The sequence below is a fragment of the Heliconius melpomene genome, chromosome 5 (genome assembly GCF_056956725.1).
Source record: "Heliconius melpomene rosina isolate 202511_hmr_F chromosome 5, ASM5695672v1, whole genome shotgun sequence".
NCBI lineage: Eukaryota > Metazoa > Arthropoda > Insecta > Lepidoptera > Nymphalidae > Heliconius > Heliconius melpomene.
The window spans coordinates 2,808,404-2,831,666 of record NC_140393.1 but is presented as its reverse complement, the minus strand read 5'-3'; the positions used below and the strand labels follow the sequence as shown (position 1 = coordinate 2,831,666).

Here is a 23,263-nt window from a genome sequence, read left to right as displayed (position 1 = left end):
AATTGGGTGAAAAGCTTAATGGAATGTTGAATTGGAATGAACACTAAGTTCTCTGTAATTAAACGAACATATTAAGAAAATTGCTTACTTATACGCTGTCAGATATTTATAAAAAAATTGTTATAACGTTTTACAAATTCGTCTTTCTCATCTACCTTTTGTGTGAAAAAAACAGATTATTATATTAACATTCTAATTAATAAATCAGCTTCACGCAATATCCCACAGATAGAGTAGGCAGACGGAACCTTCACGCCTTCGGTATTGGCGGTCTGCGTAAATGCATTTCCCAGCGAAAAAAAAAAATAAAGGCAGAGGGAACCTAATGTCAAAGACATTCCGTTCTCCACTTTCCCCCAAATTTTCCGAGGCATTGCTTGTTGAGTGGCAGAAGTCAACACCGGGCGTTTGCCTTGGTGCTAGTACTAGGAAATGAAAATATTATTAAATAATTTCATTTCCTTGGAGTGAGGATCGAATCCACATATGTCGCGTTATATCCACACAGTCATACATTTGTGCCGCTGCGCCACAACGGCCTCCACATTCTAATTATAACTAATTCACAACAATTGCGCCTAAACAATAATATAATATTATAATTCCTTAGATTGCACCATATCGTGAAATACGTGTTATTTTGACGGCGATACCAGTTATCGTATAAACAAGCAGAAATAATTTGCATACCCGCTGATATTCCATCTAGTTCCAACAACATCTCACATTTAAGTATCGCAGCATCTCGAGACGCTCGACTTATCGGTTGTTGCGAAATATGGAAGAGTTAAAGGTTAGTGCTTTTTTTTATTACAGTACCAATAAATAATTTTGATTAAAGCAAAAAAAATAGTTGTTTGTATACGGTATTTACTGTTAATAAAAGCATGAAAACTTTTTTTTATTAGGAGTTTTAACTTACGCTTCTTACCTACATACTGTCTAAGGGTTCAAATCCTGGGGCGTTAAAACTTTGAAACGTTTCCAAAAAAAAAACAAATTTATAAGTTAAATAAAATTTATAAAAACAATCGTGAATTTTAGTATCAATCCGGCTTTGGTTCGGAGTTCGCAAGTGAAGACCCTCGGAGGCCTGGCGCCCTACCAGTTGGGCAGAACAGTCCCCAACGATGCGCTTACGGCTTATATGCAGAACAGCTGTCTGGCAGCGCCTTTACTGCTCCTCGGCATGATAATAAACGATCATGGTTGTATAGGTAAGTTTATTTTTAAACTAAATTTATCTGATGACTAACGACCCGTTCGCGGCTTCGCCCGCTTGTAACACACCATTATTTATTTCCTCATTTAAGTACTTTTGTGATCTAATGATTAATATAAAATTACATTATCATTTTATATATATAATATTTATATATTGATAGGTAAATTTTCAGCCAATCATTAAAACAGTCAATATTGTCGTATGCAATTTTTTATATGGACATAACTTTTATATGAACTGATTGAAATAAGACTATTTTAAATGAAATTCTCCAAAATACAATATTAACAACTGCATTTACAATAGATAAACTAAGTAATTTCTGAGATTAGCGGGAATTTTAAAAATCATTGTTTTAAGTTCTATTAGGTACATTAACAAATACCCCCAAAAGATTTCCTCCTATATCTTCCACGTACGGACAGCGATCAGTTACAGTTTTATTATACGAGTATATATAGTGTGGTGTGAAAGCTCGTGAGTTAGTGACCATTTTTAAAACTATTAAATTTCTCTAAAGAAAACTTATTTAAATATTATTATTTAACAAATAGTTACCTTAATAGTTAAATTGACATGTTTTAGAATTCGTCCGTCTGTTGTACACAAACCGTTCAAACGGAATCACAGCGCAAAATATCTAACTAATAATTGGAATGAAGCTGAACCAGATCCAAATCAGGTAAATTTTCTATAAATATATTAATAGCTCTGTTGATTATATTGGGCAAGTTGTGAATTATATATTGACATACTTATCTAATAGTTTATCTGATACCTACCTAAAGTCTTATTGTATGTTTTAAACGGTATCTCAAGATCGATCTCAGACTCAAGAGCGATTTATAAATACGGACTTAACTGTGCAAATCTACAGTCCAAATATTATTAAGACATATACATATATCTTTGTACTCTTAAAAGGTAAATATAAACAAAACAATATCGAGTTATGTTGCCTCATGGCGTGAGAACGGTACCGGTAAACGCCTAATCAGCGTTCGGCGTATGTAACGCGAATCCCCTCATGCCATGGGAAACAAACGTAGTGTTTTAGTATTAATTATTCTATATTTTATTCTTTAGTTGATTAGAGCATTTCCTTCTGCTCGGTCGATTCACTAGTTAAGTTAATTTTAAGTTAGGTATAACTAAGAACATAAAACTTTGTTCTTATTTTAATTAAAACAAATTTAAATATAACTTTCTTAGTTATTTTTAAAAGCTCACTCACGCTTCCGTAAACATGTCTATCGCTATTTTTAGTAAACAACATAATTATTTACTACATTCCACAAGACATACCGCTATAGGATTGTTGTTATTGATTTACTATTATATAAGAAACATATTTTTGATATTATGAACTATATATAGGTTTCAGGCTTGAGTTTAGTCGCGGCGCAGCGGCACAACTGTGTAAACGCTACAGGTTGTGGGTTCGATTCCTACTCGACGAAATGAAATATTTAAGTATGTATATTCGGTGGAAAATGAGGAACGGAGAGTTTTAAGATTAGAATCCCTCTTCAGTTCCCTTCCCTTCAGTGTATAATGTTCAATATATATATATATATATATATTGTTAGAAATAATCAAATAATGACCATAGAGGTTATATAAGAACGACTCTAATTACTGGCTGGCACTTTTATGGGCTGTCAACGGCGACCGAAAAAAAAGGATCGCTAACATCACTCTGCCCGATGGATTCTTTAGAACCAGATATTGTTATTAGACTGCTAGATAATTCCATTTGGTTGTTTAATAATTATTTGAAGCCTTGTTTTAATTCATTATCTTTCCCACTTTATTTAATATTTCCAATAGTTTCTAACATCAGAAGTGGGATAGAAGCCTTAGTTACTAAGCCATCCCATTCCTGATCCTTCTAATATTTTTGTGTAATCGGGTAGAGTTACATAGCAATGTCTTCTGATAGCTAACGTTGCAAAACTAGGGGGAGGCGCTGTACGCGAACTCCCTCCCTACTAATCACTTCGTGAGATAAAGCCGCGGAGTCTGACTTCGTGTTGGTGCTGGGTGCGGCACAATGTGCTCCTGCACCATCGACATCAACCTAAACAACACCAACGCTGTTACCAGAGTTGCCGTTATCTGTGGGACGACAAACACCAGTAGAGCAATACAGCTGAGCTTCACGGTGAGATCAAACCAATATTATGTTTCCGATTTTGCCTCAATATTTATGACGTCCACACGTGGTGTGACGAAATCGATAAAGTTTGCATACTTTACCAAATAACTGTAAAGATTAGACATCCTTTTGCTCGTGGTCAGGTTAGGCCGAGTCAAAATAAAATAATAGCCGCTGCTAGGTACATGGTATGATATGCATGGCTGGTATTATGGCGAGGAGAATGGACACCAGATACATGTGCTGTTCTCTTTGATTGATAATTTTCCCATTTAGTATCTATTTGTTCTTGACTATGTATCAAACTTTTTGTGTACTCACCATGTTTTTGTTGTACATGGTGCTTATGTAAAGTCTACAGCTTATATTTGTTTTGCATTTTTTAGTTACTGTATACCTCTGTAGGTGTCAGATTGACTCACAAGAGATTGGTGTAAATCCTAATGCATTTAGTATTTGGTTGCGTGGGAACAGGATCCGACCCTAAATCCTACTATGTCCATTTTATGTCTGAGTTAATGGTTACTTTGTAGGTGTCGGATTGACTCGCAAGAGACTGATGTAATTCTAATGCATTTAGTATCCGATTGCGTGAGAAGAGATCTGAAGTAAATCCTACCACGCGTATTTGATTTTCATTCTTGTGTCATTGTTTAATATGAAAGATCAAAGATACATGTTCAAGGACAGAATTCAGATATAAACTGACAACTACTTTCGTTACTTATTGAAATAACTAATTCCATTTCATATCACAGGTCATAACGAAACTGATAATGTGAGGTCTACTAATAATGACAAAATTGGTCCTTCTAATGAAACGGAGGATGGCATCGGGACGCTGCCATGTCAGGAGAGGCCGTGTTAGAAATAATCAAATAATGACCATAGAGGTTATATAAGAACGACTCTAATTACTGGCTGGCACTTTTATGGGCTGTCAACGGCGACCGAAAAAAAAGGATCGCTAACATCACTCTGCCCGATGGATTCTTTAGAACCAGATATTGTTATTAGACTGCTAGATAATTCCCTTTGGTTGTTTAATAATTATTTGAAGCCTTGTTTTAATTCATTATCTTTCCCACTTTATTTAATATTTCCAATAGTTTCTAACAATATATATATATATATATATATATATATATATATATTGAATATATATATATAAGGTACCTATAACACTAATAATTAATATTTTCTTACGACAGTCTCGCTGGCTGCCATTCGATATTCCTGCTTCAGAAAATGTGGATTTCGTAGCAGGGTTACACACAGTGTGCGGGGCGGGTGACCCTCGTTCCAGACATGGCATAGCTATACACGTATACCTATGTAATACTTCTATGGACAAGAGTGCTTTCTATAATGCTGATGGAGATTTGCTTATTGGTAATTAGTTTAACTATAATAATAATATATTATTATAATAGTAGAATTCGGCGGAAAATTGGGAACGGAGTGTCTAAACACTACCTCTGCCTACACTCTTACATGCGAGATACAGTGTAAAGCCGAAAAAAAATTAAATAAAAAAATTATATATATGAAGAAAGTAAAAAAGAAAAAAGTTGCAATACGAATTAAGACATTATTATTATAGCATAATTGAAATTGTTAATATTTTATATATATTTTTCTCCCTTAGTGCCTCAACAAGGTGTGCTGAAAATAAAAACTGAATTCGGAAAGATGGAAGTACGACCAAATGAAATAGCAGTTATACAACTTGGCATGAGGTTTTCAGTTTCTGTGGATGGACCAACACGGTAAAGAATAGTTCATATAAATATATATCCCATCAAAAATATAAATGAGAGTAGGATTAAGTAATACAAAAATATGATTAAAAATATATATATATTTTTTTATGAAAATTGAATGTTGTTAATTAATTATTCTTCAGGGGGTATATTTTGGAGGTGTTTGACGGCCACTTCAAGTTGCCAGATCTGGGGCCAATTGGTGCCAATGGCTTGGCTAACCCTAGAGACTTTCTTACGCCTGTAGCTTATTATGAAGATCTGGATACACCAGGTGAGTATGCAATCATAATCTCTGGCTTTACTAATCAATAGTTTGTACTAGGCCAGGCGTGGCGCAGAGGCACAAGTGTAAGACTGTAAACGTGACAGGTTGTGGATACGAGGCCCGCACGAGGACTTGAAATATTTAATATTTTCATTTCTTCGCTCTGGTGTCGAGGTGCGCGGAGTACCGCCGCTCAACAAACAGTGGCCGTCCGGCTCCCTCTGGCTCCCTCTTTCTACACCTATGCGAATATTAAGGAAAATGTGAAACGGCAACCTAGAGCAATTGTATACAATGAAACACGCTTTCAATTTACCGTTATTTTTCTATCATTAACTTACTTGAGCTATTAAAGGGTTCAAAATAATAAGCAAGTACCAGGGCGCCCTCTTCGAAGCAGAACAGGAGCACTCGCCCTTCGACGTGGTGGCGTGGCACGGCAACTACGCGCCCTACAAGTACGACCTGAGCAAGTTTATGGTCATCAATTCAGTATCCTTCGATCATTGTGTAAGTGTTGAGTTTGGTTTCGATTAGTTTCAACACTATTTTTAAGTCTATTGGCATCGCAGTCAGCGACCGATTTTTACATAGCTTTACTCGTAGATAGTTTACAATGAGGCTGTTTTGGGCTGTGTCACAAGCACGTGATTGTAAACTCAACTCTCACTTGAGGATATGAGTTATTATTTATTAATTTTATTTCTTCAAGTGGGTTCTTTTATTTCTTCAGCGTTATCTTTACAATTATAAGTTCGTAAATTATTGTTACAATCTAATAGCTTTAGATTGTGTAACACACAGCCGGGCAAGCTTCTGCTTACCCTTCCCGTTCCCTCTGGAACATAGCGAACCCATTTTGAACTATTTTGCGATAATTTTTAATTTAAAAAAATAATGTATCGAGAATTTGTAAAACAATTACGTTTTAATAAATTAAAATTTCATTAGTGTCTAATTCAAATATCTAATGTAAAAAATATAGAAGGTTAAAATTAAAATACGAAATCGAAACTTTTTCTTTAATTATACATAGTGATATTTACTTTAATTATCATATTTATAAACATATGAAAATATATATTTTATTACAGGATCCTTCGATATTCACAGTCTTAACATGCCCTTCAAATAAGCCAGGAGTAGCCATCGCGGACTTCGTCATCTTCCCACCACGCTGGTCCGTACAAGAAAATACTTTCCGCCCTCCTTATTATCACAGTAAGTATTATATTTTATGTTGGTATATTTCTGTATATAATATATATATATTTATTTTTAGAGGCCAACTTATAGAGGCGAGTCGCGGTGCATGCATATGATCGTAAACAGGTCAAGTCAATTTAAGGCAAAGCGCGGTATTGAATTCCGCCACGCGTAAAGCCTCCAGAATTCGAAGAGTGTCTTAACAGTAGATTCCCTCTGCCTGCCATGCTGTGTGCGGGATACAGCGTGAAACTAAAAACAAAAAAAAACCGACTATATGGTTGCCAAATGCCATACCCTTTGTTAGCACGAACGCTTTGTTAATTAAAAAAATTAATTTAAATATTATGCTGTCGTGACGAAGTACATTTTGTTCACACCCATAAAATGTAAAATATTTATATTAATTACACATTCTTACTACATATATTGTATGTCATATAAAGTCTAGAAATTTTAAATCATTTTGCAATACTTCCTTAGTCTTTAGGGTTCTGTACCCTAAAAGCAAAAAAATTTTGCATGTCTGTCCGTCTATCAAAATCTCAAGAAAATCTCGAGATCGCGTGGAAGTATAAAATTGAAATTAATATCAAATATTTATGTCTAAGTTAATGCAATCAAAGGATACGAGCATTTACAAACGTTTTTGCTACAGTTTTATATAATTATGTTCTTATTGAATTTACTCATTAATGTATTTTTACTTATTCTCTTTTTTTTAGGAAACTGTATGAGTGAATTTATGGGACTCATATTGGGCTCGTACGAGGCCAAAGAGGGTGGATTTTTGCCTGGAGGAGCCTCCCTTCACTCCATGATGACGCCACATGGACCAGATGTTCAATGCTTTGAATCCGCGTCTCAAGCAGAATTGACACCGCAAAAAATCGCTGTCGGTACACAAGTAAGAAAACTATTTATTTAAATTTAATAAACAATTGTTAAAATGAAAGGACATTATCAAATTTTTTACAGTAAAGTTTTTTAAAGGACAACATAAAAATTTACATACTTATTGTTCTTTCAGGCGTTCATGTTCGAGTCCTATTTGAGTATGGCAATTACGAAATGGGGCCTAGAGACCTGTCAAAAATTGGACTCCAAATATTACGAATGTTGGCAACAGCTGCCTAAGCTCTTCACTGATAAATTAAATGCTTAATTATATAATTGTATAAAATTGTAAAAATAATTTTACCACAAAATAAATGTTATTAAAACAGAAATAAGAACTGTCATTGATAATATACGTGAACACCCATTATAATATCGCAAAGATTTAGTTGCATATTCCTGCAACAGACTACAATCCACTTTTCTTTTTATTTGAGAAAAATCTCTAGAAATGCGAATCATGTAACACGCCATATCTGGTTTTACAACTTTAGAAGGTCCTTTAACTTGAAGGGCGTCAACTACAGTCGTATTCTGAATGTTAATTACTGTGATATTACCATCTTTAGTAACATTTTGTACGACACTAACAGTTTTTGTTACGACGTTGTTTCTTTGCACTTCATGTTTACTTTCAGCCTCCCATATAAAACTAGACATCAATTTACAGTCGATTCGGGTTTCTTCGTATTCGCCATTTGTTTTATCTATAACAAGCTTACAAATTTCTCCAGGATTCCCCCGGTATTCTCTGTGGTAATTGTTATCTCTGTAGTGGTCATGATTCGACGACATCCTGCCTAAGTTGTACAACGCGAGTCCAGTTAATAAAGTATCAAAGCGACTTCCGGAATCTCTGTATTGATAAACATATGTTGGAGGTTGTCCTTGAAAAACAGGATGTTGAGTAGATCCATAACTTATATGCTGAGGTGGTGAATAGTGGTAGTGATTGTGTACTTCTGTTCTTTGATTGGATCTGTAGCCTTGAGAATGGGAATTCCCCGAGAGTCCAGGAGAATGAGGATAATTATGACTTTGAGTTGCTTGAGGGTAAGCATGAGCTTGAGAAAAGTGAGTTTGAGGTTGATGAGGATAAGAATGGGGGTAGCTTGGATAGTGATGGATATTAGTACCCGAGCCGCCTCTTCTCGCAAACACAGAAGAGAGATTGATTAAATACCAAAATAACAAGATTAAAAATTTCCACGACATTTCGTCACTGTTTAAAGGTTTCAACTGCAAAAGTAGATGCGTGTTCCAAGCGATGCTCCACTCCCTATGGACTAAAGCAATCACATAAACTGTTGCTTCTAGGGTTGACAATATTAATAATTTTTGGTATGACCAAATATTTAATAGGAAATTCTGTGTTACCTTATGAGTTATGACATTTACAAGAAATACAGTATAACCATGGGCGTATCTAAAGATATTTTCTAGGGGAAAAGGGGGCACCAGACTATTTTATGCCGGGCTTGACACATTGGCTTTGCGTGGAAATATCTCCTTGTGCGTACGTTCTCTACTGCATTTATCGTGGGGAGTGTTCTGGAGAACTGTTTGACCTGTTAACACGGCGGTGATCACTAATTATATATATCAATTAAAATGTATGTATGTAGATAGTATAATTTAATAAAATATTTTTTTTCTTTGACACCCCTGATGGTGACGCAGACAGGGCGGTGTCAAACACTGTAAACATGGGGGTGGAGTGGTCCTATTGAAATTAAAAACGAGGCGGCCGCTAAAACAACACTCACGCAAATAACTTCATTAACAATTAACCTTAATAGACGCCATTTACGCATACTATCAAAAATACATTGGTATGTTTAATTTTAGCAAAATATTAGCTTACTTAATTATTGAACCTTCTTCGTGACATTACCTAATCCCAGCTATTGCCAGGGTCTGCCTTCCTGCTCAAACTTCTCCACTTTGCACGGCCTTTGGCGTCCTTAATTATTGATATTAATTACTATTGTAGTACAGTCAGGGTTTGCGTGTTTGCACAAACAATTCCAAAATTCGAATCCTACTTCGGAAAATTATCACATATTAGTATTTTACTTTTCTCATATAGTTTTGTTTAATACTTACGTTTTTATTGCTATTCTACATTAAGGTCGAAGTCGCGATTCTTGGGCGCATTTTCAAGGGCATATTTGAATCTCACTGCGTTCAAATCTTATACGTTTTCTAAAATGTTTGCCGCCGTGACGTAAGGGCACAAGCGTGCGACTGTAATCGCAACAGTTGTGAGTTTGATTCCCACTCGAGGGAATAAAATATTTAATATTTTTGTTTCCTTTCCGCTCTGGTAAATACCTCAAGAGGTCAGCAGAAACTGAAACTCTACCCTACTGAGTGAAATACAGCGTAAAGTTATATAAAAACTCGAAAATAGTATCGTTTTGTCGGAAGGTAACGAAAAAACCAGCATTAAACGAGCTTTGCACAAACATCGTGTAAATTAAGTTTTTTTTTTCTGGGCAAATTTTTGTTAGTAAAATTTCTAGGGTGGGCACAAGACTATTTATATAATAAAATAACAATAATACTCGAGATAGTTTTAATCATAATAATAATTAGCAGAGCTTAAAATTACATTCCATTACTGTAAACATAAATACCATCGTCAGCCACTCTCTAACTGTGACTCATAACTTAGGATGCGGTCGAGGCTGGACAACTTAAAATAACTTAAACATTTTTATTATTATATTGTAAAATGAAGTGAAATTGTTACTACTTGATAATAATTATAATCTAATATTGAGTTCTTTTACTTTATTACTGTAAAAGTTTTTGAAAAATGCTTTGGAATGCCTTTATATTTGTGACTATTAGTAGGATATTTTTCAGTATTGCTGATACCAACTTTGCGATATAAACAATATTTTTTCCTACTTACATTAGATTATAATTATTGAATTAAAGGATAAAAACTAAAATTAATTCTCATGGGACAAAACATGTACCCATTCATCAGCAAAATTTGGATGCTAGTCTTTATTATAAAAAAAAAAATATTTAAATGCATACACGTCTATGCCTCGAAATATAAAAAAAAATGGAACGAAATGTAAAATAAATGTAACAAAAATAGGCTTCTTTGAACAAAATGTATAAGTTGCGTATGCCTCAGAGATTCCTGTGCATTCACTCACAAATAATATATAGCCTTCAGTCATTTAGTCCAGAACCAAGAACACCATTATAAAATTTAGAACACCTAACGCATAATAGTTTAAAAACTTTTATAAAAAGTGTCGCACTTTAAAATCTCAATTGAATTCTTATTTGTATCATTTTAAAATTCTCAAATCTATCTATGGATGTTCCCAATACTGGAGTAAAAACCTGGGCCTATTAAGAAAATAGCACAAACATTAAAAAAAAATATGCACGTAGAAACGAGAACATTTTAGTACATAATTTTCAATATCCGATCTGAAAGTTACCAGAAAATATTCATCTATATAAAAATTCAATTTTACAATTTTGTACAAAATGGTCGTCTTCACCCGCTACATGCAAAAAGGTGGTAAAGAAATCAAATGTAAAATATTCATTTTTTTTAATACTTTAGAAAATGTTCCATGAATTTAAAGTTTCATACGCATTAGGTCTTATCCATGGTTTACGTTCACTCCGGACTCCAGCTCGGACGCGGGCGTCTCTGGCTCTTCGTCGTTGTAAATGTTCTCCGCCATTTGCCACACCTAAGTTGGTCAAAAATATTTTATGCCATATATGTAATTATTATTAATATTTTTAAAGTATTTGTAAACTTAACACAAAATATATATTTTTTTAGATAATTTTAACGCAAAGAATAGCTTTACTAATTTATTCCACAATATTAATCATCGAATGTCATCTAAAGCAAACTTCAATTTACTTTCGCAATATTAAGATTTGGGGTTAACTAAGAATTTTGGGATAAAACTATATAGTTTATAGCTTCCTCTTTCTAACGTAATATAATATCCAAAAAGATTTTTCACAATCCAACTGGTACTGCCAGGCATTCAAACATTTAGCTGTTTCAAACAATAAAAATCAACTTTATTAAACTATAAATAAAAAGCAGCTACAAACCTGCATAATATTATCTTCAGAAACAGAACAAATGACCCATGGCTCGTTGGGATTCCAGGAGAAATCGGATATCTTGGCAGTGTGGCCTCCATGTATGAACAGTAACTCTGGTGGTCCATCCTCAGCATCCTCCGCTGTCTGCTCTTCACCTATCTTAGACAGATCCCATACATGCAATCTGGAAAAAGAGTTCAAGTAATTATATGTACCCTCATCATGATGTTGCTAGAAATTGTACCTGTTTATGTTAAATCTATTATATAGTTTTTGTAAAAAAATATACTTCATATAATGGTTGTGGCGGAGCGGCACATCTGAATCTAAATGCTACGGTAATGTCTTCAATTCCATAGCATTTAGCTATCCTGCTATACGTGGGATACAGCATAAAAAATATAAAAAGTACTGCATATATCCATATTAATGTCTATTACTTAAAGTATATATTATCTATAAATATAAAAGGACATGTTCCCACTGACTGAGGTAAGACGCACGCACAGCCGCTGTGCATAGAAACGTGAAATTTGGACAGATGTTTATTTTCATAATGTAGACTAAGAAGGTATTTTGAAAATTTTAAACCCTGAAGTGGTGAAATAGGGATTGAAAGTTTGTTTGGAAGAATTTTTAAATCGGCGCCGCGTTATATAAAATATAAAATTCAGACTTAAAAATATTTAATTGAACACGTGTTCCATGGTTTTTTAGAATTCACCTCCTATACTGAAACTAATTTCATAAACGTAATTAATAAATATTCGAATAGTTCTAGCGGGCGAAGCCGCTCAGGTCGGCTATTTTCTTTATAAATACCTTCTATCGGTGCCGCTGGAAGCAAGAATAGTTTCATTGTGCGGCGACCACTGCACTTGGAAGATCTCGTCCTTGTGCGACTCAAACGAGTGGAGCTTCAATTTCAAATTACGTAAGTCCCAGAGCGCCACCTAAATTATACATTGAATTTAAATATTATATAATTAATAGATGTGAATTTGCACGGAATTTTTGAGCTTGGCAAATCGTCTGACTGTAAACGGCCAAAATAAAATAAGTAAGTGGCTTTAAATAAAATTAACTATAATTTCCTATAACAATGAATACTAACCGTTTTATCAGCGCTACCGGTTGCCAGTATAAATTCGGAATAGGGGTTGAAACTCAGGCAGTTGACTTCTGCTGTATGTGCGTCCACAGTGTGTGAAGGCTTTGATGTATTGTTACATCTGCAAGTAATAATAATTACTGTAGAACGTCGATTATTCGAACTAATAAGGAAACACTGTGAAAAACGGTATAATAATCGAACTGTATTCATTCAGTTTATCTGCAAGGAAATAACCATATTTAAATATATAATTATACCTTGAAAGACAAATAGGAATCAAATTTGAATTTAGTCTTGCAACAAAACATATCACATATAAATGATGCTTAAAGAATACATTTTTTCGTCTATAGTTTAATAAGACGGTTCAGATAAACGTTCATTCGGTTTATGAACGATATTCGATGATGTAATATATTTGTTATTTTAGCACCTAATATTTTCTGGTTTTTTGTAGTCAGAATACTTATATTAAGACATGTATTGCAGTTTGAATGCCTGTTTTTACAACAAGCATCCAAATTGCAATAAAATTTACTAATTAGAAAGGTTAATAATAAATTGTTAACAAGAAAGGTGTCTACCATAAGTAGTTGTAAATATAAAAGAGAAAGTATGCTGTGGTTAATTTTTTCAATACAATTTTTATTTATGATGGATAAGTTGAAATTGAAAGTGAAAAAAATAAACTAATTATATTGGGAATAATAATTATTATTTATTTGGAATAACAGATTAATAAAAAAAATATTATATTTTTACTTTAAACTTATTAAATGCACAAACATAAAAAAAACAAAATCAAAAAACCCACCTTGTATCCCATATCATCAGTTTCTGATCGTCAGCAACAGATCCGAAGAGGGACTCGTGCAGGAGGTGCCACGCAACGTCTTCCACCACCGCCGTGTGTCCCGTGAACACCGACTTCGCCTCTATCACGCGGCCTTCCTTGGGCGTGGCGTTGATGTCCCATAGGCAGATTGTGTGGTCATCACTGTAATGGAAAAAGAGTTTTTTTAAGACATCTTGAAACTAGGTTTTCTGTGGTTATCGTGATATATGCGGGATAGAACGTGAAGCTATGAAAAACACAACAACCATTGAGCACTATATATATATATATATATAGTGCTCAATATATATATATATATATATATCCATTACAGCAATAAAGCTATCTAGCTTTCAGAGCTATGTATATATATAGCTCAATCAAGCTCAAGCTCAAGCTTGGGCAAGATTTATATATAATAGATAGATAAAATGAGAATAACATCTAAAAACTGATGTAAGTATCAGCACAAGAAAAATTATACACTGTTATTAAAACTGTGTAATAAGGGCCAGATTCACCAGTTACGAATAATGTTTCAGATAGTTATCTAATAGTTAATTAATCTCAGACACAGACAGAGATATCCGTATCTCACAAATGAATGATAATAGTAGGTAACAATTTATACAATTTGTTACATTTTAAAATTACAAATAATTATGTAAAAATCTTTGATGAATGAAAATGAATGAAAATCTTTGATGAATGAAAATGGCTATTCAAGATCTGCGAAACCAAAAGCATATCTGGCAGATAAGGTTGTCTGGGACTTCAGCCAAAAAGCCAAATCAGCCAGTTGTGAAACTTCCCTTAAATGTTTTTATCAGGTTCACACTGTATCTCGCATATAGCAGGGTTGGAAGAGGAAGCCGAGTGTTAAGACACTCCAATCTCCACTTTCCGCCGCATTCCGCTCAATTTTCAGAAGCATTAAGTGTTGATTGGCGGAACTCAACACCAGGGTTTGCATTGGTGCCAGAGTGAAGAAATGAAAATATTCATAAATAATAAACCATAGCCCTGTGTGGAGATTGAACCCACAACAGCAACCGTAACAGCCATAACGCCAAAACAAAATAATAACGACGTCAAAAAATAAAACCAACCAGACCAGACTTAACACAATAAGTGTGAAAATTTGTACTTTTTTATAGTATGTTTTATTTTTGATATCATTATAAGTGCATGTTATGCTCTTTACAATCTTTAAATCTAATTGAAAGTATATCTTGCACTATATAACACTAACTTGTTTCTCATAACACATACCATAAGGCAATAGATAAAAACTGATAATAGAAAAAAATCCCAAAGTGCGAGACGAACCCACCCCACAATGGCCTTGACTGAGTCTAAATATCTGCTATTATATTTAAGGATATGAATAAGTGAAGCCAAACACAGGTTCAGGGGCCTAAGAGTGTGACTGTAAATGCAACAGGTTTGATTCTCATTTGAGGAAAATAAATATTTAATGTTTTCTTTTTCATCATTTTGTAAATAATGTATTTATATTAGTGCAGTCACAAGTCAGTCAGTCAGTTCCTCACTCTGATAATAACACAAGGCATAGCATTGATTTCTGCCACTTAACACCTAATGTCCAAGTGGGGTGTGGCAAAGGGACCTACCACTAGGTTTCCTCTACCTTCCCTGTAATATGCATAATATAACATACAATTTTGAAATTATACAGTTTACTTATATAATAAGATATTATAATGACTGGGAAAAAAAATATTTTACCTTGCAGATAGAAGATAACCATTTAGGTTAGGATTCCATGATAAGCCATAGCCTTCTTTTTGGTGACCACGCAATCTGGAAAGTTAATATGAAATTATTTATAAGGCAATAGTTAGTTTTGAGCAAACTTTGCTATAAATAATAATTATTTATTAAATGTAGGGCTTGACAGCTTCTGAGGCAGTAGTAAATTGTTGGTTCAATCCCCACTAAGGGAAATGAATTATTTTCATTTCTCACAACAAAAAGAATGGCTTCTCTTGATACTATTCTTAAATGAATATTTAGTTTTCTCTCTGTTTAGTAAAACAACTTTAATACCTGAGATCAGGGTGACATTCTCCAGAAGGCTCAGGTTTAGAGGGATGCTTAGTGTAATCAAACACTAGTACATCAGAGGAAGGTGTCTTAGTTGCTATGACACAAGGATTCTGTGGCATGTATCTTGCTCTGTTCACTTCACCCTCGTGATTAATTTTAATCTCTATGTCTATTTTACCAGAAACTGATCCAAAACCACCAAATTCTAAAATAATAAAAATTATCTTTATGAGAGTTCTAGTTTATTTTAATATTTAAAATAAAATTTTATATATACTTACCACCCTTATCATTATCATAGTGGCTGGCATCAAATTGTGCATCTTCATTTGGAAGTTGAACACTTGCAATAAGCAGATGGTTTTGTTCATCTGATGTATGTGTTCCCAATATTAATCTGTAAAATATTGTAATTATTGCATATACACTACAAAGTATTGTTTTCTAAGCTGTTAGCTGCACTTAAAGCAAAAAAAAGAAACGTCAAATAAACCAATATTTAAAATAAAGTAGCACCTATGAACAGAATAATCCTTTCCTTCGGGTCTGGTGACATCTGGAAGCCACTGCGCCGTCAAAGAGGGCCATTCCAGTGCGTGTGTCATGACCAGGTCGTACAAGAATGGGGTATTCTTTTTCCATATTTTATACTCTTCGTTAATAACCCTCTCTTCAACCGCATCGTCAAATGTTTCTGCAATAGAAATAATGACAATTAATTGCTAATTAACAAAATACACCACAACTGATAACCAACAAAAAAATCATAAGCGGCCTGTCAAGAATAACTCTAACAAAGAATTATGTATATTGCTCAAATTAGTTGCATTGAAATCTAATATTACCTCCATCTCCTTTATCACCCATATTAATGCTATTCGCGAACTTTAGTTCGCAATTTTAAAGATATCTTATCACAAAAACCAACCGGCCCCGTAAAGGCGCCAAACAACAATCCTTTTCTAGCGTTACTTGTGTTGCCATTTCTTAGTTTTAAAAAATGCTATTTCCACTACGGTACATTTTTTAATTATAATGTATTATAATTATTTCCAGTAATATTTGTCCTATTAGGATTTTTTTTATTTACCATCAATTTTTCTAATGCATAGTGATCCAAAAGTGGTAGTGCCAATTGAAGTTCCTGAAAATATATTTAAACCCTATCAGTAGGCCAATAAATATAAGCCTACTCACTTAATGAATTTTTCAGATCGGAATTCATGTGATTTTTAATTACTTTCAATGAATATTTTTTGACATCATAACGTCATAAATCGAAAACTCATTGTCACGTTCCGTCTGAACCAAGCGTACAAGCGAGAACGCGAGACAAGTTATAGAGAGATTATAACTTGTCAAATTACACGATTGGTCTAAGTGTTACTTGTAAATTGTAATTAATCTGTTTAATTTAAGTAAAAAAATATATGAATGCACTCGTTAAGTACGTATAAATGTTATTTTTTGAAAAAAGATTTTTTCAAATACAAATACTTCAAATACTACTATTTTTTTCAAATTACTTTGTATTATATAGATGACTAAACTACTATCTTGTAAAGTATTTTTCGTTGCTAACCCTCTATTATGTAAATATATATTGTGAATGTACATATTTTTTTATTAGTAAAGGCAATCTTTTAGCTTGATCTCTTTTAAACATGCTTAAAGTAAAAAAAATCAATGAGAGACAAAAAGAGTATATTATTAAACCATAATTTTAAAATAAAAAATATTCTATTCGTAATATTCAATTATTTTATTATGTACTTAACACTACAGAATATATAAAATCGCACGTATTTATTGCATTTTATTTTTGTTAAAACCATTTGTATTAAGACTCTATTTATATATTAATAAGTAAAGTATAAATCTAAAAAAACATTGTTACTGTACCGTATCGAACTTTATAAAAAAAAATGCTTTATTTGCTTTATGTATTATCTATACTTTAAATTTTTTGTTGGTCATATTGTAATTGTCACTTCTCTTGTCAAATTGCTAATATGGCTGATGCAGCAACAGCACGTCGTGAGGCTCGAAGAAGAAAAATATTAGAGAATTCTCACAATAGACTTCAACGTATTTCGGGAAAAAATGATAGTGAACTTTGTGAACGTAAGTGAGATTTTATATACTTTTTTATCTTTAGCCATGCTCTAATTTTTCCAACAATGTAAACTGTTACATACAAACTTTACAGAAACGCCAATCAAATCACCGATACCTGAGCCAAATTATGAAAATTCCGTTCCGAAAGAGAGTAGCAGTTCCAATAAGTGTTTCCTTAACAATGGTGTGATAAATACCGGAGTTGACCCATTTAGTATTATGTCAACAAATCTTGAAAATTTTGCAATTGGAGATGGAGATGTCATTCTTCCAAATCACGACCTGCCATCTTTTACATGCCCTACACCAGACATACCCCAACCATCGACGCCTACTGTAGAGAAATTTGTTAACAGTAAATATGACATTGTAATATTATCAATTTTAATTCAACTGTTCTATAGCTTTTCAGTTACATTTGAAGGTACATATTTGTTTCTCCCATTATTAATATATTCTATAACAAAATCAGTTCTGTACCCTAAACAGCAAAGCTCCAATATTGCAGATATACTTTTGCTTTTAAATGGTGTATCAACTAGTAAATATAAAAAAATATTTTCCATAATGCAGTGGACCAGTGCATTTTCACAGGATGTATGTATTTTTTTATTTACAACTGTTTGTATGCAATCACTTTGGCAGGCTCTAGGTGATACCTGGGTGTAGATTTATTTTGTACTTCTTATACACACACAAAGGGCATTTTGATGACTGAAAAGTTTCTATTATTAGCAAGCTAGTTATCGAAAATGTATCATAGTTTGATTGCTTGTGCCTTTTTATGTAAGAAAGAGAGAGAGAGAGAGATGTGACAAGTGTGCGTTTTAGTCACATATTGCCATTTTAGTTTATATTTGTAATTTTGTACATAATGAAATAGTTTTTGTAATATAAAATGTTAGTTAAATTATACTGCGAGAATCACAAGCAGTTTTTGTTAAAAAAATGTCCCTTTACTAATGGACTCTTTTAACAATGAGAGCTGTGATGCAAACAATGTTTTATTAAATAATAGTAATCTGTAATGTTAAAGTACTGTCAACATCAAATTTTCCAGTTGCTGCATTTACTAAATATTCATATATATTTTTGTAAAATACATTCTAAGTATTTTTAGTGTATATTTATTACCAATTACTATTTTTCAATATTTAGTCTGGTTATCTCAAAAAACTCAAAAGAATGATGAAAAAAAATTATAATTAGGTTTATTGTTTTTTTTATAATAATACAAATAAAGATAATATTGTCTTCCGCAGTAAATATTTTTAAGATTACCAGATTATATATTAAATAAAGTGATATATTGTATGTCAACTGTGGCAGTCTGTGACTGAAAATTTGTAATTCATTGGCAATATTACACATATTACTGTAGCTTCATTCTATGCTCAACCATATTTTTTTGTATATTCATACATTTTGCACTTGTTATATCTTCAATGTATGAAAGTAATAATATAATTAATGACAATTTGTAACATGAGGTGTAGTGGGATTTTTTATTACTATGGTACAACAGACAATTAAGCTGGCAACAAACCAAAGAATAGCAATAATTTTGTGAAAATTTGTATAAATAAATAGACTTAGATAGTGAAGGCAACCCCCCTTCAGTCTGTTTGGGTTTAATGTTGCAGACACTACTTGGTACTTCTCTCCCTATAACACCTGTATTCAGCACTTGCATGATCTATCTGTGAAGAGCTTATAAGATATTTTAAATGGACTACTTCTTACTAAAATCTTATATAAATAATGATGACATGCTGATGAGAATTACCACAATACTCTTAGAAAACAGTCTTAGTTTTTTCTTTATATTTAAAATATTATTGCACCCAGTAGGTGGAGCTACAACTGGTGGGTGGTATGTTACACTACAGGAGGGTAGACCAATGTCTGTGGGGCCCTTTTTAACATTTTTTAATATTATTGCCATATATCAGATGTCAGTCTTCCTTGCCTGGCTTGAATTAAAATAATTTATTTGCTTTTTAATGTTGTTTTTTGTTAATCATTATTCTTTAATTATTCCACACCAGCTTAATGCCTGTTGTTGTAAATAAATAATGAAATATAAATGGAGAAAAATTATTTTAATTATATTTTGTAACAAGTTTTTAAAATAAAAAATGAGTATAACAATGTTTTTCTTGAATTTTCATTTTGGATTCCTTTTATGAAAAACTGTAATGGGAAAAGTCAGCTTACTAATTGAGCTTATATTGATAGTATATTGAGGCACTTCAATTGCCACTTTCTGCATAATTTTAGAGACATTGCATGTTGGGCGATCGAACAGAATGCCACATTTTGTTTATCAAAGGAAATAAAAATAAATAAAACTATTCCCCCAAGTGGGAATTGACCTCCACCATCCATCATACTTATAGTGAGACATATTTATAAAGATTTTAAAAAAAAATTTTTTTCTTCCATGTAAATAACAATAATACAAATAAAATAACAATAATACAAATACATAACAATAATATGTAATATGAATCTTATGAAGAAAATACATGTTGAAAAAATATGAGAAGTGCAAAACCAAAATTTGTATGGAACAAAAATACAACTAAATGTCTTGATAAGAATGAAATAAAACAAAAATTATTAATTCATAATGATAAGACTTTATGACTTTCAACATATTAGATGAGCTGATACTATATAATGAAAAACAAATAATGTCAACACTAAATGTAAACTAATTGTAATTAAGAACTAGAATTTAAAGAAGCTTTTAATACTATTTAAGATATTCTTACTCTTTTTGTCACTATATTTAGAGGTATTTTCTGATTTATTATTGTCACTCGTGCTCTGATGTTCTTCTGATTTGTCATTTTTATTATATCCATTTAAAATTTCAATAATGTGTTCATTTTTTGGTGAATCATTTAATTTATGACCTTCATTAGTTTGTAATTTTTTATCTGCACTGAAACTAGTATTTGTATTTATAATATTTGTGGCATCAGTTGAGTCATCAGAGCACCCGAATTCCTATTGTGATTCTACCTTTTTTGTTTTCTTCTGTCTTAAGGGTTTTTGTCGGACAAGATCTGTGCGTCCGACTGAAACCATTTTTAATTCCCATGCCTCTAAATCTTTTCTGAAAAATAAGAAAAAAAAAGGTATTATAATAGTAAAACAAAATTGACTAGCTTAGCTTCACATATAGAAGTGGGTAGGTTTTCCAGTTTCTACCCAAAATTTTAATAATTTATTTTGGGTACCAGAAATTTACAACTTTTGTTTGTAATGGAAGTAATTTATTGCCTTGAAGAGGGGTCCAACTCTTAATCATTGAGTTTGTTTGCAATTACTTGCTATCCTGCTGCTGGACAATAATGTCAACCTGCTAAGATACTTACTTGTACTTATTCATAAGCTCTTGAGCCTGTTTTTCAAATTTAACCCTTTCATTCTCAGATAGTTTTAACCAGTCTACCTTGACTTTCTCCTGATAGTCTTTCATTTGTTGACCAACTAATGTATCTTTTCTTGATCGAGCATAAAGAAAGTATGAAGACATAGGTCTCTTTGGTCGGCCTAATTCTTTATATTCCTGTTAGATATAAAATATGTAAATATTTGTGAATTTAGGAAAAATATAAAATTAATTGCAATACAGGGTAGGCAGAGGGAACCAATTATTAAGATACTTAGATCCCACTTTCCTTCCAATTTTTGATATATTGAGTGTTGAGTGGCAGAACTCAATGCATGCAACATTTGTAACTCTAAACAGAATACACATTTCTTATTCAAAAAATTTCTATCATTATTTTTTTTTTACCGATTTCAACTTCCTTTTTTCTTTGGCTGCAGCTATTTCCTCTTTGACTCTTTTAATATCATCTTTTTGCTGTTCTGTGAGTGAAGATTCATAAATCTGTTTGATTTTTTTATAGTCTTCCAAATCTTTTTCATATTCTTTTACCATTTGTGACTTAGTCTAATAAAACAAAAACAGATTAGAAGTAATTAAGAGTACTACTAAAAGTAATACACCTTTAATATAAATATATACCTCACTATCAAGTTGTTGCCAGTGCTTGGAACTCCAAGCTATAGCTTCTTTGGAACTTATACCTGGGTTTTTGGCGAGTAGTGCAGGCCGCATTTGAGTCATAAATTTAAAGAATGGCGTTAACGGCCTTTTTGGCTTTTCTATTCCTAATCTCTCTTCTGCCGATTTTTTCGTGTAGTTATACATTTGTAGCGGATTAAGCAAACTTGCTCTAAAAATTTTAGGTGTAATATAATATATTTCTATGACATATAATAATCTGTTACAATTATAGCATTCATAAACATACAAACGTCATAACCTCAATCTTACCTTCCAAGTGTGACATTCCTATAGCTACCTGTTAGAATGGCACTAAGCCGACAAATATTATTTAAAAGAGACATTACAATTATGTTTTATGAAAATATCATAAATATGTGCCACTACTTAAAAGATATCTCATGAAATTTGAAAAGTTGTGTTTTAAGTGAAGGCAAACAAGATTGACAATTGACATTTCTTAATAATTGACATTTATATTATTTGGCTTGGAAATGAACAGATAATAAAAATCTACATAAAATTAAGACATTTTGTTTATTGAATCAGCGATAACTTGTCGGCTGAATTACACTTCTCTGTCTAATTAGAGAATAATCAACTAGCAATCTAATTTAGAGTACTGGTTGATGCAGGGCATCAATGTACCAGGAAAGCCGTAAATTATTTGACTAACAAATGATTAATGATTATGAGTTATGACGAGACTACTTGATGGGTGAGACAGAACTACGTAAACCTATAATGTATAAAATGCCAATATTCTCTCAAATCAAGATCAATTACCATTTGGATAAATGTGTTCTGTGATCAACCACGGCCCTAAAAACACTAATTTAAAGATAAGATTTGCGACAGCTATTTTTTTAACAGAGTAATCCTGTTGCCACTAATAATTGGCACTATTGATTGTTAAGAATGTAAATATATGTATTTAATTTTGTGTTTTTATGTAGCTAGAAGGAGTTCAAAGCTTAAATAAAGATTTCCGTTTATATTGGTAAAAGGTACTTTGTTAAAACATCATACTTATATTATATTCATGATTAGATTTATCTCTAGGTATAGGTACCCGTGACATACAAAGGTGTTGAGATTTAGTTTATATGTTCCACGTTTACCCAAAAACTACAGAACGGATTTATATAAACTTTACTTTACAGTAATGTAGCTTATACATCAGAATAACACATGGCCTGCAATTTATGTAAGGATTTGATTATAATGCAGTAGCAATCTATAATTCTATAGTTATCAATCTACATATATCTACGAGTGTTTTATATAAATTATAGTTATAGTTTTTTATATAGAGTTTTTATATACCTAAATAATGTAGTCAATAAAGCGGACAGCCACGAGCCGCGAGCTGGTTGCTAGTAATATGTATAACATTATAATTTCAAATATCTAAGAAT

The 23,263-nt window shown here is 32.5% G+C and overlaps 5 protein-coding genes across 5 annotated transcripts; 2 read left to right on the top strand and 3 right to left on the bottom strand.

Annotated features, from left to right (window-relative positions):
• The first annotated feature begins 651 nt into the window (after positions 1-651).
• On the top strand, positions 652-7,855 carry hgo (homogentisate 1,2-dioxygenase). The gene is made up of 10 exons (XM_085185675.1): positions 652-793; positions 1,045-1,217; positions 1,811-1,907; positions 4,595-4,775; positions 5,032-5,152; positions 5,290-5,420; positions 5,770-5,924; positions 6,509-6,635; positions 7,346-7,527; positions 7,651-7,855. Exons 1-10 carry the CDS (start codon positions 779-781, stop codon positions 7,783-7,785), a joined length of 1,317 nt encoding a protein of 438 aa, XP_085041801.1. The 5' UTR covers positions 652-778; the 3' UTR covers positions 7,786-7,855.
• Positions 7,818-8,766, bottom strand: LOC146538896 (uncharacterized). The gene has a single exon (XM_085185676.1). It carries the CDS (start codon positions 8,730-8,732, stop codon positions 7,818-7,820), a length of 915 nt encoding a protein of 304 aa, XP_085041802.1. The 5' UTR covers positions 8,733-8,766.
• Positions 8,767-10,081: 1,315 nt separating this feature from the next.
• On the bottom strand, positions 10,082-16,638 carry Caf1-55 (chromatin assembly factor 1 p55 subunit). The gene is made up of 10 exons (XM_085185293.1): positions 16,486-16,638; positions 16,157-16,334; positions 15,922-16,037; positions 15,641-15,845; positions 15,320-15,394; positions 13,550-13,732; positions 12,736-12,853; positions 12,444-12,574; positions 11,628-11,805; positions 10,082-11,248 (listed from the first exon to the last, which is right to left on the bottom strand). Exons 1-10 carry the CDS (start codon positions 16,505-16,507, stop codon positions 11,156-11,158), a joined length of 1,299 nt encoding a protein of 432 aa, XP_085041419.1. The 5' UTR covers positions 16,508-16,638; the 3' UTR covers positions 10,082-11,155.
• A 980-nt stretch (positions 16,639-17,618) lies between these two features.
• LOC146538894 (uncharacterized) lies at positions 17,619-19,913 on the top strand. Its single transcript, XM_085185292.1, has 2 exons — positions 17,619-17,764; positions 17,850-19,913. Exons 1-2 carry the CDS (start codon positions 17,653-17,655, stop codon positions 18,425-18,427), a joined length of 690 nt encoding a protein of 229 aa, XP_085041418.1. The 5' UTR covers positions 17,619-17,652; the 3' UTR covers positions 18,428-19,913.
• Positions 19,914-20,377: 464 nt separating this feature from the next.
• Positions 20,378-22,318, bottom strand: LOC146538893 (transcription factor A, mitochondrial-like). Its single transcript, XM_085185291.1, has 5 exons — positions 22,116-22,318; positions 21,804-22,014; positions 21,570-21,728; positions 21,145-21,338; positions 20,378-20,882 (listed from the first exon to the last, which is right to left on the bottom strand). The coding sequence occupies exons 1-5, from the start codon at positions 22,187-22,189 to the stop codon at positions 20,774-20,776; spliced, it is 747 nt and encodes a 248-aa protein (XP_085041417.1). The 5' UTR covers positions 22,190-22,318; the 3' UTR covers positions 20,378-20,773.
• Positions 22,319-23,263: the final 945 nt, after the last annotated feature.

What these genes read in the sequence shown, in the direction of transcription:
- hgo (XM_085185675.1), top strand. An exon ending in TGATGGAGATTTGCTTATTG is followed by an intron (nt 4,776 to 5,031) that starts GTAATTAGTTTA and finishes TTTCTCCCTTAG; the next exon opens with TGCCTCAACAAGGTGTGCTG. An exon ending in CCGCCCTCCTTATTATCACA is followed by an intron (nt 6,636 to 7,345) that starts GTAAGTATTATA and finishes TCTTTTTTTTAG; the next exon opens with GAAACTGTATGAGTGAATTT.
- LOC146538896 (XM_085185676.1), bottom strand. Translation starts at nt 8,732, where the DNA reads ATGTCGTGGAAATTTTTAATCTTGTTATTTTGGTATTTAATCAATCTC.
- Caf1-55 (XM_085185293.1), bottom strand. Translation starts at nt 16,507, where the DNA reads ATGGGTGATAAAGGAGATGGAG. An exon ending in GGTTATCTTCTATCTGCAAG is followed by an intron (nt 13,733 to 15,319) that starts GTAAAATATTTT and finishes TTTCCATTACAG; the next exon opens with TGATGACCACACAATCTGCC. An exon ending in CCGGTAGCGCTGATAAAACG is followed by an intron (nt 12,575 to 12,735) that starts GTTAGTATTCAT and finishes TGTATAATTTAG; the next exon opens with GTGGCGCTCTGGGACTTACG.
- LOC146538894 (XM_085185292.1), top strand. Translation starts at nt 17,653, where the DNA reads ATGGCTGATGCAGCAACAGCACGTCGTGAGGCTCGAAGAAGAAAAATA. An exon ending in TGATAGTGAACTTTGTGAAC is followed by an intron (nt 17,765 to 17,849) that starts GTAAGTGAGATT and finishes CAAACTTTACAG; the next exon opens with AAACGCCAATCAAATCACCG.
- LOC146538893 (XM_085185291.1), bottom strand. Translation starts at nt 22,189, where the DNA reads ATGTCTCTTTTAAATAATATTTGTCGGCTTAGTGCCATTCTAACAGGT. An exon ending in AAAAAAGGAAGTTGAAATCG is followed by an intron (nt 21,339 to 21,569) that starts GTAAAAAAAAAA and finishes TATATCTAACAG; the next exon opens with GAATATAAAGAATTAGGCCG. An exon ending in GAGCTTATGAATAAGTACAA is followed by an intron (nt 20,883 to 21,144) that starts GTAAGTATCTTA and finishes CTTATTTTTCAG; the next exon opens with AAAAGATTTAGAGGCATGGG.